The sequence below is a fragment of the Anabrus simplex genome, chromosome X, assembly GCF_040414725.1.
Source record: "Anabrus simplex isolate iqAnaSimp1 chromosome X, ASM4041472v1, whole genome shotgun sequence".
In the NCBI taxonomy this organism is placed as follows: domain Eukaryota; kingdom Metazoa; phylum Arthropoda; class Insecta; order Orthoptera; family Tettigoniidae; genus Anabrus; species Anabrus simplex.
The window spans coordinates 176,022,928-176,037,699 of NC_090279.1; the positions used below are offsets into that span (position 1 = coordinate 176,022,928).

General features: G+C 40.2%; 1 protein-coding gene across 3 annotated transcripts in view; it reads right to left on the reverse strand.

The window, feature by feature from the left end:
- LOC136886461 (transmembrane protein 248) overlaps positions 1–14,330 on the reverse strand; it is a 66,941-nt gene extending 52,611 nt beyond the window's left edge. The window contains exons 1-2 of one of the 3 annotated variants that reach the window (XM_067159250.2): positions 14,199–14,315; positions 13,852–14,041 (exon numbers count right to left, since the gene is read on the reverse strand). In XM_067159250.2, the coding sequence (XP_067015351.2) occupies positions 13,852–14,013 (162 nt within the window). In that variant the 5' untranslated portion in view covers positions 14,014–14,041; positions 14,199–14,315. Of the gene's footprint in view, positions 1–13,851 lie in introns of all 3 variants that reach the window. The other 2 variants (XM_067159249.2, XM_067159247.2) reach the window with 2 other exon arrangements.
- Between the last annotated feature and the right edge of the window lie 442 nt (positions 14,331–14,772).

The window sequence follows — 14,772 nt, forward strand, 5'->3', positions numbered from 1 at the left end:
TCCTTGTTGGTCAGGATGAATCTTAGTTTTCGGAATGCTATCCACCTCATACCTATTCTGCGAGGAATTTCTGCATGTTGGTTGTCTTTTCCAAATTTTATCTTGTGTCCAAGATAGATATACTCATCAACAGCTTCTATATATTGGTTTCCCATTTTAAGTGGTTGACTGTCTGGGCTTAGTATTTTCATTTTATTAACGTTAGCCATAAATTTGCTCTTCTCATAAGATATCTGAAGTCCAACTTTCTCTGCAATTTCTTTCAAAAGGTTTATCTAGGAAAAGGATCGCAATATAGTCAGCGAAAGCCAAACAATTTATACCTATCCCCTTTAAATTTCGACCCTAGCTTTATCTCATGGTGGATTCCTCTCTCTCTCTTTTTTGTTATTTTTTTTTTTAGCTTTTCTTCCCACACTCTCATTATCTTATTATTAGTATTAAATTTTCAATGATACTGTTTTTTTTTTTTCTTTAGCAGGATGTAACCTGGTTACTATATTGACATGTGTCCAGGCTGTGTAATGTTGTCACGAGGCAGTTGTGCAGAAACACCTTACCTTCCACATAAGTGCACCACTTTTTACCCTAATTATGAGAGAAATAATCATTCTATCAAAATCCAAGTTTTACACAGCCTAATGTAGGCCTCTTTCAGCCTTTCTGCAAAAACTCTTCTGCTGACAAAATTTTTGGCATAAGAAAAAAAATAATTTGGCAAGCAGACGAATCAACTGTGGTAAAGAGGGCTTTTGCATTGCAAGTCCATAGTAAAAGATCAGTAGGAAGGCCAAGACAACGCTGGCTACATACCCTACACAATGACCTCACGATTGCAGGTCTACACCCTGACCATGCTCAAGATCACACCAAATGGTGACACAGAACAGCCCTGGAACAAGATAAATGCTAAAGAAGATGGTGGTGAAAATTTAAAATCTTTGTGCACATCTTCATCATGTACATTTAGAAATGGCATTTTCCTACATAACCCAAATTTATTCTTATTTCATGTGATAGTAAGTATGTCTAGGTTACCTTTAGAACTGTTGTAAACCATGTTGGTGTTGTTTAAGCCATCAGTTCATAGACTAGTTTGATGCAGGTCTTCATCCCACAGTATCCCATGCTAACCTTTTCATTTCTACATAACTACTGCATCCTACATCTGCTCTAATCTGCTTGTCATATTCATGCCTAGGTCTACTACTACCACCATTCCTCTGCTCTAATCTACTTTTCATATTCATACCATGGTCTACTCTTACCATTCTCACCACCTACACTTCCCTCAAAAACCAACTGAACAAGTCCTGCGTGTCTTCAGATGTTAATATGTTGTAAACCATCTTCTTCTTCTTTCTCTTCTTTTCTAGCCTATTTCAATCCACTGCTGGATATAGGCCTCTTCCATATGCTCAGGCCCCGATTTACAAATGGGCGGACTGGGCATTTGCCCAAGGCGCCAGTTTTTGAGGGTCGGCGGCTGGCGGATCGAGTAATTATAGCCTGCGTGAATTACGTCTTAAATTCATTACACTCAAATTACTTTTACATTCCACAAATTATTCCAATTATATCATTAGACTATATAAAACACTTTAAACTATTCTAACTTTAAAACCCGAATTTAATCTATATATTTAAATTTTATGAAGAAAACGTGTCTTATTTCTAAAATTATTTACTTACATACAAATTATCAAACTGAACCAACGGCTTTTTAAATAACAATAAAAACAGCCTCATTCTTATTTGGCTGTTATCTTTATTTGGCTTGATAACTTTAATTATGAGAATTAACTGTATTTGCATAATGTGCTGTTTAAAAACTCATAATCTTGAAAACTGTAATATTTAATTATTTTTTAGAACGAGCAGAGGGGCGGGCGGCTAAATATTGTTTGCCCAGGGCGCTAACAACTTGAAATCGGGGCCTGGATATGCTTCCGTCGTCTTCGGTCTTGAGCCACTTGGAAAGAGCGTGTTCCAGCCAACAGCTTTATGTCATCGAGCCATCTCTTCTGGGGTCTTCTAATGCCTCTCGTGTTCCTATGGTCTCTAGTGAACAATCCTAGAGGTCCACCTGTTGTAGTCTTGTCGAGCTGTGTGTCCTACCCATTGCCATTTTAGTCTTGCTACTCTCTCTACGATGTCTGTTACATTAGTTCTTCTCCTGATGTCCCCTGAATGGATCTTATCTCAAAGGCTGATCCCTAGCATCTGTCGCTCCATGGCTTGTGTTCGCTGAAGCTTGCAAGCTCTTTCCTTCGTCAGAGTAATCGTTTCCAGACCGTAAGTAGTAACTGGCACCACGCACGTATTATAAACCTTGATCTTCAGGTTAATTGGAACATCCTTGTTGGTCAGGATAAATCTTAGTTTTCGGAATGCTATCCAACTCATGCCTATTCTGCGAGGAATTTCTGCACGTTGGTTGTCTTTTCCAAGTTTTATCCTGTGTCCAAGATAGATGTACTCATGCAAATTGGTTCAGATATTGAGAAAATGAAACATATTAAAATGAACTTGCATCTGATTCACCGAGAGATTACAGTTAATCATGACTAATATTTTAGCGGTGAGTAGTATTTATTCCTCGTGCCATACCTACAAACTGCTGCAACTTTTCGTATCGTGACCACAGTATATTACAGTGCAAAACTACTAACTAGTCTGACAGATGGATGTTTGGGTTTGGGAAAGGTTATTCCAGTCCGGCTAAACTTGCAGGAATCCAGCAAGATATAGCAGATGTTTTAGATCCTCTGTACTGCTTCTGACCTATCCAAGGATTTTGATAGGGTAGATCATGGGATCATACTGATGTAAATGAGGGCTACTGGACTAGGTAAAAGAGTGACTGAATGGTTTTTTTTTTTTTAAATCAGAACTAAGAGAATTTTCTTTCATGGTGTAGGTTACTACACTCACGTCCTAGTTCGTGAAACAAGGGCAACGGCTAAGTGGCCTAGTAAGTGGTCCTGAGAGTCGGGATACCAGCTGCTACGGAATGGGAGTGGGCATCTCGCACATATTCCGAGTCATAGCCTTCCTTGTGCTCAGGAGACTAAGGCTATACAATCCACCGTGGTTCCTAACCCGTTAGAGGACAGATCCTCACTTGGACTATGTGTAAGTAGGGTAGCATCCAGCTTCATGAATTTACCAAGCTCAGAACATTTTAAGCAAGCCTCAGACCTATGAGAGTAACGGAGTCCCACTCCCATTTCACAGGTGAGGGACTCCTTGGAAAAACCTCGGCAAAAGAAATGGAATTAGATGGGGGTTAGAACTGACTGAGCCAGCGAAGAGGATGCATCTGGATGTGCTAGAAGTAAGTGATATTTGGGTAAGGGGAGATAACGAGGAAGAGATAGAAGATTATAAAATGTACTTGACGGGTGTTAAAAAGGGAAGGGCAGAGTATGGGGTAGGGCTGTTCATTGGGAATACTATTGCATGCAACATAGTTTCTGTTAGGCACGTAAACGAGCGAATGATGTGGGTAGATTTGGCAGTTGGAGGAATTAGGACGAGAATTGTCTCGGTGTATTCACAATGTGAGGGTGCAGATGAGGATGAAATTGACAAGTTTTAAGAAGCATTGAGTGACATCGTAGTCAGGGTCAACAGCAAGGATAGGATAGTGCTAATGGGCGATTTCAGTGAATGATAGAAATAGAACCGAAGGATACGAAAGGGTGATTGGTAAATGTGGGGAAAATATGGAAGTTAATAGGAATGAGGAGCGTCTGCTGGACTTCTGTGCTAGCACGAGTTTAGCAGTTACGAATACATTTTTCAAGCATAAGGCTATTCACCGTTACACATGGGAGGGTAGGGGTACCAAATTCAAAATAGACTATATCTTAACCAACTTCGAATTCAGGAAATCTGTTAGGAATGTATGGGTTTTTCAGGGATTTTTCGATGAAACAGACCACTATCTGATCTGTAGTGAACTAAGTATCTCTAGGTCTAGAATAGCAAAAGTGAAATTTGTCTCAAACTAATAAGAGTAGCAAATCTCCAGGACGAGGAAATAAGACAGAAGTAGGCCTACATGGATATAGGCCTAATTAGCGAGAAGTTCTGAACAGTGGACAGTAAGCCGGTTCAGGATATAGAAAGAGAGGGTGGCATACAGGGATGCTGTAGGAGCAACAGCAAGGGAATGCCTAGGAACAACCATGTGTAAAGATGGGAAAAAGCAAACATGTTGGTGGAATGATGAAGTGAGAGCAGCTTGTAAACATAAAAAGAAGGCTTATCAGAAATGGCTCCAAACAAGGGCTGATGCAGACAGGGAATTGTACATAGATGAAAGAAACATAGATGAGCGGAACAAATAGTAGTTGAATCCAAAAGGAAGTGGTGGGAAGATTTTGGTAATAACCTGGAAAGGTCAAGCAGCAAGGAAACCTTTCTGGACAGTAATAAATAATCTTAGGAAGGGAGGGAAAAAAGAAATGAACAGTGTTTTGGGTAGGCCTAATTCAGGTGAACTCATAACAGATCCCAGGGAATCACTGGACAGGTGGAGGGAATATTTTGAAAATCTTCTCAACGTAAAAGGTAATCCTCATGGTAGTGTCACAAACAATGGAGCTCATGGGGAGGAGGAAAATGATGCTGGTGAAATTACGCTTGAGGAAGTGAAAAGGATGTTAAATAAACTCCAGTGTCATAAAGCAGCAGGAATAGATGAAATTAGACCTGAAATGGTGAAGTATAGTGGGAAGGCCAAGATGAAATGGCTTCATAGATAATAAGATTAGCATGGAGTGTTGGTAAGGTACCTACAGATTGGACAAAAGCAGTAATTGCACCTATCTACAAACAAGACAGCAGGAAGGATTGCAACAACTATCTTTTTTTTGTTTACAATTTGTTTCATGTCGCACCGACACAGATAGGTCTTATGGTGACGGTGGGATAGGAAAAGCCTATGAGTGGGAAGGAAGCGGCGTCACGGCTGCCGACAGTGGGGCTCGAACACACAATCTCCCGGACGCAAGCTTACAGCTGTGCGCCCCTAACCGCACCAACTATCGAGGTAACTCACTGATTAGTATACCAGACAAAGTAACCACTGGCATCTTGGAAGGGAGTGTGCAATCAGTGGTTGCGAGAAAGTTAGATGAAAACCAGTGTGGTTTCAGACCACAGAGGGGCTGTCAGGATTAGATTTTCAGTATGAGCCAGGTAACTGAAAAATGCTACAAGAGGAACAGACAGATGTGTTTATGTTTCGTAGATCTAGAGAAAGCATATGACAGGATACCGAGGGAAAATATGTTCATCATACTGGGGGACTATGGGATCAAGGTTAGATTATTAAAATCAATCAAAGGCACTTATGTTGACAATTGGGCTGCAGTGAGAATTAATGGTAGAATGAGTTCTTGGTTCAGGGTACTTACAGAGGTTAGACAGGGCTGTAATCTTTCACCTTTGTTGCCTGTAGTTTAGATGGATCATCTGCTGAAAGGTATAAACTGGCAGGGAGGGATTCAATTAGGTGAAATTGTAGTAAGCAGTCTGGTCTATACTGACAACTTGGTCTTAATGGCAGATTGTGCCAAAAGCCTGTAGTCTAATATCTTGCAACTTGAAAATAGGTGCAATGAGTATGGTATGAAAATTAGCCTTTTGAAGACTAAATTGATGTCAGTAGGTAAGAAACTCAACAGAACTGAATGTTATTGTTATTAATATTATATTATTCTCGTATAAGAAACATACATGTTGTACACAGTTATAATTACTATATTACATTTGCCCGAAACTTGGCCACTTCCAATGCATTTTTTGATGCTTGATATAGATCATCTTCTGTGCAGGAGGCTGGACATAGACGACACTGGAGCATATGTTGGACGGTCTGGTCTTCTTCGCAGTCACACTGGATTTTTTCTTGATCTATGTAGGCCCACCTTGCCAAATTAACCTTGGATCTGCCAACTCCAGATCTCAGTCTATTCAGGGACTTCCAGATCATCCATTCTTCATCATAGCCAGGAGGTAGAGTTTCAGAAAATCTTATCCAGCCAGGAGGAAGGTAGGATGTACCCCTCCATAATTGCAACCTGGCTTTTTCAGTAGTGGTTCTAAGTTCCTTTAAAGTTCTGAGAAAACTCTTCCTTGACTTTAAACGTTGCAGATGCAGTTCATGCCCATATAGAGGATGGGTCCTTTCCTGTTCCACTGTCTTTCTTTCCTTGTTCGCAGCTATTTCTCTTTGAAAAGAAGGAGGTGCTATTCCTGCAAGGTGGTAGAGCCATTCAACTGGAGTGGATTTCAAACAACCTGTTATAATTCTGCAAGTTTCATTGAGAGCTATATCCACCTGTTTGGCATATGTTGAATTATACCAGACAGGACACGCATACTCTGCCGCAGAATAGCATAGTGCCATTGCAGAAGTTCGGATGGTTTCAGGTTGGCTACCCCACTGTGATCCCCGGCAAGTTTTCGTAAAAGATTGTTCCTGGTGGAGACTTTCGATTTGCAGTTCATGCAGTGCTTCTTGAAAGTAAGAGATCTATCAAGTGTCACTCCTAGATATTTTGGAGACTCGCAGTGTTCCAGTTTGACTCCTGACCATACTATCTTTAACTTGCGAGTAGCTTCCCTGTTTCTCAGATGAAAAGCACACACTGATGTCTTTGAGGGGTTCGGTTTAAGCTGGTTTGTGCTGTAATATCTAGAAAGATCATTAAGGGCATCCGTGAGGGTGATCTCCACTGTTTCAAAATCTCTTCTCTGAGTGGCTAGAGCGAGGTCATCAGCATACAAGAAGCTACTGCAATTGGGGGCTATGGGTTGGTCGTTTGTGCATATATTGAACAGAATTGGAGCCAGCACACTTCCTTGCGTAAGACCGTTTTTCTGTAGTCTCCATCGACTACGCTGTTCTTGGAAATCAACAAAGAACCTGCGATTCTGCAAAAGAGTGGCGATGAGTCTTGTTAGGTTAAAGTCCTTGGTTAGATTGTAGACCTTCACTAATAGTAGCTGGTGGTTGACAGTGTCGTACGCTGCTGATAAGTCAACAAATACCACTCCTGTCACCTTACGAGCCTCAAACCCATCTTCTATAAACTGTGTGAGGTTTAATAACTGTCCAGTACAGCTTTTACCAGGACGAAATCCAGATTGCTGAGGTATAAGTAATGGGTCAATTACAGGTAACAGGCGATTTAAGATCAATCTTTCCAGCAGTTTGTAAAGGTGACATAGTAATAATAATAATAATAATAATAATAATAATAATAATAATAATAATAATAATCGTATGGCCTCAGCTACCGTGTGCAGACATTTCAATTTGACGCCATCTGGCTGTCTGCTCGTCAATTTCGACGTTCCGTTTTACTCTAGGCCCCCACTAGATGGCAGACCGAGTAAACCGAAACTCTCTTGGGAGTCTATGGCTGAGATTTAATTAATTTTGTCGGGTAAACACCAAATGTGTCACCAGAGATCTTTTACATGCCGACATCGAACGACATGGAGTGTTGAATGGACTTTTTTCCGCCCTTCAAAAATCCGACTACCTCTGCCGGGTTTGAACCCGCTATCTTGGGATCCGGAGGCCGACACTCTACCGCTGATCCACAGAGGCAGAGGTGACATAGTAGCGCAATTGGTCTAAAATTCTTTGGATCATTCCCTTCTTTGCCAGGTTTCAACAAGGCAACCACTCGGCTCTTCCACCATATCTTTGGAATTTGGTTTCTGCTCAAACAGTTATTGAAGAGTTGGAGAATCCATTTCTTTGTCATTAAGCCAAAGTGTTTAATTTGCTCAGTTCGTATATCATCCAAGCCAGCTGATTTTCCATTTTTACTCTGTTTGATAGCCTTCTCTAATTCTTCCATGCTGAGTGATGATGTTAGGTCGTCGCTCTCCTCATGCTCTTCTCTTTGCAGTTTCGGTTTTTGTGATTTGTGGGTTGCCTTCCCGTTCAGCAGTAACTGATGTGTTATTTGGTTAGCAGTGATATTATGATGTGCGGTTGTCTTGGTTGGATCATTGCTTAGACGTCTCAGAAGTCTCCAACCTTTATGACTGTCTCTTTTCAGGTCCAAGCTTTCAATAGTTTGTATCCACTGATCCCTTTTGGTCTCTCTAATAGAGGAAATAAGCTTGTTCCCTGCTTCCACAGTTCCTTCACTGAAAGGATTTTCTTCAAATAAGTTGCTGTATTCTGCAAGTAGTGTGGCTTGATCTGAAGTAAGCCCGGGGATATAAGATGTTCGACAGCCACGGGGGATAGACATCCTTGAGCATCTCTTTACAGCTGTGGTGAAGGTGTCATAGGGTAACTGGGTACTGGTTCTATAGCAGATATTTCAGCGTCCAGTAATTCCGCAAATCTTGACCAGTCTGCCTTCTTAAAATTAAACCTCCTCTGAAAGGATACCATCTGAGGTCTTATAGCAGCAAATACTTGGCACATTATTGGTCTATGCTGTGTATTGGGTATTGGGGAACAGACAGATTTTACACATTGTTGGTTGATATTGCCGCTGCTAAATATGAGGTCAGGATTGTAAGCTCTTCTCCACCTGCCACTGTTAAAGGATCCAGGTAGTTTTGCATCATGGATTAAAGTCAGCTGGCTTATTTCTGCCCATTCTTGTACTGCTGTCCCGTTCCCATCTTCATGGTCATAGCCCCAGAGAGGACTATGGCTGTTGAAATCACATGAGAACTGAATGTAAGATCGGGGATACAAAGCTGGAACAGGTGAATAATTTCAAGTATTTAGGATGTTAGTTCCCCCATGAAGGTAATACAGTAAGTGAAATTGAATCAAGGTGCAGTAAAGTTAATACAGTGAGCTTGCAGTTGCGATCGACAGTATTCTGTAAGAACGAAGTCAACTCCCGGACGAAACTACATCAGCCTGTTTTCAGGCCAACTTTGCTTTACGCGAGCAAAAGCTGGGTGGGCTCAGGATATCTTATTCATAAGTTAGAAGTAACAGACATGAAAGTAGCGAGAATGATTGCTGGTACAAACAGGTGGCAACAATGACAGAAGGGTACTCAGAATGAGGAGATAAAGGCTAAGTTACTAATGAACTCTATGGATGAAGTTGTACGCATAAACCGGCTTAGGTGGTGAGGTCATGTGATGCGAATGGAGGATGGTTACCTAGGAGAATAATGTACTCTGTTATGGAGGGTAAGAGAAGTAGAGGGAGACCAAGACAACGATGGTTAGACTCAGTTTCTAACGATTTAAAGATAAGAGGTACAGAGCTAAATGAGGCCACAGCACTAGTTGCAAACAGAGGATTGTGGCGACATTTATTAAATTCACAGAGGCTTGCAGACTGAACAATGACAGGCGTAACGGTCTATAATGATGATGATGTATGTATGTATGTACGTATGTATTACTCGTGAAACTTGTAGCGATACCTGTACTCCATAGTGCTGAAAATATCGCCACGTGAAAATCCCCTTCTAAGCAATGAAGACAGTGGGGATGAGGAAGAGGGCCCTGTTACCATTAACAACTTAAGGGGGAGCCAACTACGAGTTCCAGCTGAACTTCTAGCAACGACGATGTTGCCTGATGTTCGATTGGAGAAAGTTGATATTTACACTGGTGGCGGCGCTGAGTGAGTACTTCAAGATTGTGTTAGTCCAGGTCCATCAAGTTCAAAGAGTTACAAACTAAATTATATTCCTCAGGATGAAGTATCGGTAAGTGATAAAGTTAGCAGTTGTGAGATGAAAATATCCAATGGATGTAAGACAAAAGACAGAGGAAAAGATGGAGACTGGTCAAAAGCCGATTTATTTTTTTCCGGAGACAGGAGGTGGACTTTGCCTGATCTTTTGAACGATAGTTTGACACCAACTGAACTCTTTGAATTATTTTTTGATACTGAAGTTGTCAGAATGTTTAGTTCCTTTACAAATATGTATGCAGTTCAAAAGGGAAACATTTATTTTCAACACCACCTGCTGAAATTAGTTTATTTATACCTATAATTCTCCAAACAGGTTATTGCAATTACAGTCGTTACATAATGTTAGGCCTATGGGAAACCTCCAGTGACGTTCATCACCAAGGGGTGGACTCAGTTATGTCCAGAAACAGATTTGAGGACATCAAACATTATTTTTATGTATGTGATAACAATCAGTTAGAAAAAATTGAGTTTACCAAAATATCACGTTTATGGTCTGAACGAAATACGAGATAGCTCAAATATTTTCTGAATGATGCTAACCTAAGTATCGATGAATCCATGGTGCCTTATTATGACAGGCATTCTGCTAAACAACACATAGGCCCTACATGGTAAACCAGTCAGATTTGGGTACAAGGTTTGGTCCTTATGGACTCGTCTCGGATATCTTGTCTATAGGATACCATACCAGGAAGCATCTATGGGGAACACAATGCCTCATTTAGGAGCTGGTGGATCAGTTGTCATGGCATTAGTGTCAAAATTACCTATTGACAAAACCTATAGTATTTTCATTTATAACTTCTTTACTTCTACGAAACTATTAGACGAAATGAAAAAGCTCGGTCATGATTGTACTCTTACAATTAGGAAAGACCAAGTGGAAAAAGCACCTCTGATTGATGTAACTGTAATGAGAAAAATGAAGAGGTCATACGATCATATTACCAATAAAGCTAGCGGCATTACACTAGTGCGGTACGACAACAATGTGGTAACAACTGCTTCAACTGAGATTGGTGTTCATCCTCTAAGTCAAGTTCAACGTTGGTGTAATCACGTAAAGAAAAGAGTTATGGTAACTCAACCTGCCTGTGGCAATAAATACAATATGTAGCCTATATGGGGGGAATCAACAGGTTAGACGAGAATGTTGCTGCTTACTGACCAGGAGTTAGGTCAAAGAAATGGTACTGGCAGCTGGTACTATTTCCCATCAGTGCAAGTGTGAACAATACCTATCAGTTATACCGCCTCACTCCAAATGGGAAACAGACACGTTCTCATGATTTGTTGTATTTCTTACAGTAAATTGTTCAAGCGTACTTTTCAAAGTATAATTCTGAAAAGAAAGCCAGTGTCTCACCAAAATGTGTAGCTTTGCGAGTGCTCAAAGAAGTAAGGTTCGACAATAGGCCACTGGTCATCTTATTGTTGAGCCAATGACAAACCAAATAAGATGTAGAATGTGCTCAAAGAAAACAAATTTTAAATGTGAAAATGTAAAGTTGGGGTCCATCCTAAATGTTTTGAATGTTTCCATACTGTCTAAACATTTCCTATCACCCATCCTAGTTCAAGGCAATTGTCTTATGGTGTCTTCAACAATTTGTCCCCTATTTCTGATAATAATAATAATCATCATCGTATGGCCTCAGCTACCGTGTGCAGACATTTCAATTTAACGCCATCTGGCTGTCTGCTCGTCAATTATGACGTTCCGTTTTACTCTAGGCCCACTAGATGGCAGACCGAGTAAACCGAAACTCTCTTGGACGTCTATGGCTGAGATTTAATGAATTTTGTCGGGTAAACACCAAATGTGTTGTCACCAGAAATCTTTTACGTGCCGACATCGTACGACATGGAGTGTCGAATGGACTTTTTTCCGCCCTTCAAAAATCTGACTACCTCTGCCGGGTTTGAACCCGCTATTTTGGGATCCAGAGGCCGACACTCTACCACTGATCCACAGAGGCAGCTCCCTATTTCTGATAGAAAGGCTGTACGCTCAAAGATATTTTGTCTATAAATGTTGATATATAATATAGAATATTCCATATAAATATGTATTGTTGTTCTAAATCATTGAATATGAAAGTTTCCATACTTGTTCATTAATTAAATTAATAACAAAATTTATCAACAATCATTTTAGAATATTGCATTCAAAGTTATCATGGGGCTGGATGTGTCCACTGTCGTTTTGAAAGGACAGGCTTTACCTAGCTATACAAGAGCCGCATGAAAGGATACACTCTGGGCACTCGGTAGACCCACATGACTAACACATCACATCTATTCCGTACAAGTACGCAAAAAGTAATTCTGGGAAGATATGGAATATATATGAGCAAAGAACTGGAAACAAAAATAAGGCTTCTTATAGAGTACAGAGTAAGAAATACGTTACTGAATAGTGCGTGACTGCAAAAAAAAAACTTTGATATTGTGAGATAGACAGTAGGCAATGGGGTGAAAATTCAGGTTTCAAGTTGGTTTTCTTTTTTTTCTTTTCTTTACGTCACACCGACACAGATAGGTCTTACGGCAACAATGGGACAGGAAAGAGCTACGAATGGGAAGGAAGCGGCCATGGCCTTAATTAAGGTACAGCCCCAGCATTTGCCTGGTGTGAAAATGGGAAACCACGGAAAACCATCTTCAGGGCTGCCGACAGTGGGATTCAAACCCACTATCTCCCGGATGCGAGCTCACAGCTGCGCGCCCCTAACCACACTGCCAACTCGCCCAATCGTTTCAAGTTCTATCAAGAGGAGACGTCCTATCACTTTTAATTACTTAAGAGTGAAAATACCTGATAAGGAGCATCACAAGTAACTAAGGAAAGAACTTCATTGGGGTAAGAAGGTTGTAAATAAAAAGTACACAGCCTTCTTCATAAGGTTATGAGGATATTTAGCAGTTGTAGTAAGGATATAAAGGAGAGGGCATGCAAGTCACTGGTAAAATCCCAATTAGAGTATTGTTCCGGTGTACAGGATCCCCCACAGCTTTACTTGATTCAAGAACTGAAAAAGATCCAAAGAAAAGCAGCATATGTCTGGGTGATTACCAACAAAAGAATAATGTTACAAAAATGTTGCAAACTTTGGGCTCGGAAGAATCAGGAGAGAGGATATGACGTGCTCAACCAAGTGGTATTTCAGAGCTCACTTGGAGAGATGGTGTGGAATGACATTAGTAGATGAATAAGCTTAAATGTACTTTTTGCAAGAAGGGAAGATTAAAATAGGGAGATAAAGCTGGAATTCAAGAGGACAAAATGGGCAAATATTTGTTTATACGAAGAAGAATCAGAGATTCGAATAATTTGCCAAAGGAGATGTTTGATAAATTCTTAACATGTTCGAAATAATTTAAAATAAAACTAGGTAAATAACTGATAGGGAATCTCCCAACTAGGTGACAACTCTAAATGCAAATCAGAGGTGACCGACTCATTCATCGATTGATTGATTACACTGCACATATTTTGCTAATTACCCTACAGTTTTTTTTTTTCTAGTTGTTTTACGTCGCACCGACACAGATAGGTCTTACGGCGATGATGGGACAAGAAAGGGCTAGGAGTGGGAAGGAAGCGGCCGTGGCCTTAATTAAGGTACAGCCCCAGCATTTGCCTGGTGTGAAAATGGGAGCCCTACAGTTTCATTGGTCATGTTAACCCTCCATTGGTGGCAAACTGTTAGGTTGTGAAAACAAACAGAATGAATTTGTTTCTTGTTTGGCACGTCATCAAAAGCATAACTGAAATCTAAGGCAGTGTAATAAAACGACCAATACTAGACAAAGTGAGGAGAGTTAGTTTGTTATGTTTTCCTCATCAAGCCAGATAATACTACAGCAGCTCCACTGAGCCCTATAATTCACAGTTTTGACAGTATATCCTGTGTCCTGAATGCCATACACCAACTTCCCTACTATCATCACACCAATAAACGGGACCACGACGTCAGTAAAATCTAGAATGTCACTACAAAATGGTTTTTAAAAGGAAACAAATAGACGTACAGTATAGATGTAGTACAATTTTCAGATTAGTTAGTTTTGGAATGAGGCTGCAATTCAAAGAAAACACAGTAACCATTAGAAATATACGTAATCCTTACCGTACGAATATCAGAGTTAGGAACGTTATCATCGTGTCTGATGAAGTACGCCAGGGACAATGTCGTCAAGGCGAAAGCTGTCAGGCAGAGGGTGAATACCATCAAGGGCGGCCGACTACTGGCAAAACCCTTGAGGTTACCAAGAGGAGAACTGAAGACCATTGTAATTCGCTAGGTGTCTTTAATCCACCTAAAAGAGACACTACTGACAGTAAACACCACACACTTAACGCATGATTCTGGAATGAATCAGGAGCACACGAATTCACTTCGTATATCGTCACAAACAAGATAGAAATAATTCTTTATTTTTTGGTTTACAACCAAGACACAATTTCATTACTTACAACGCTGAGCTTATTCACATCATAGTTACTGACAGAAGTAAAATATACTAAGTAACATCGCAACCTTATTGTTTTCTTTGACGCCCATCTTCCCATTTGTTACGAAACATAGGCAACAGCACTGCTTGGTGATGCGAGTACACGTATTCCCTCCAGGAGGGAAATATAACTAATAGAATAACTTCCACGAATACTCACTTCTTTAATAGAAATACGCCCGGAATGCTAAAAATGTTCCTCAGTATTTCATTCACCGTTCAAAAAATCTTATTTCGTACGCTGTCTTAAATTTATCCTTCGAATAAATAGTGCTTGAAGTAAAAAAGCATGACCCTCGGTAAAAACCAAGTAACTGACAGTTAAGAAATTTTCGAACGTGTGCTTTTCTCTCAATATGATTATGAAAATCCACGATTATAATAACTGTAAATAAAAGCATACAAGGTGTATTTGTATATATACGAGAGACATTTAGTTAGTAAGGTTGGATGCAGTATGTCAACCTAATTCTGGAAACAAACGAATGTTAAAATTTAACCAATGAACTATAGAACTTCTTTGCTTGAAGCACAAA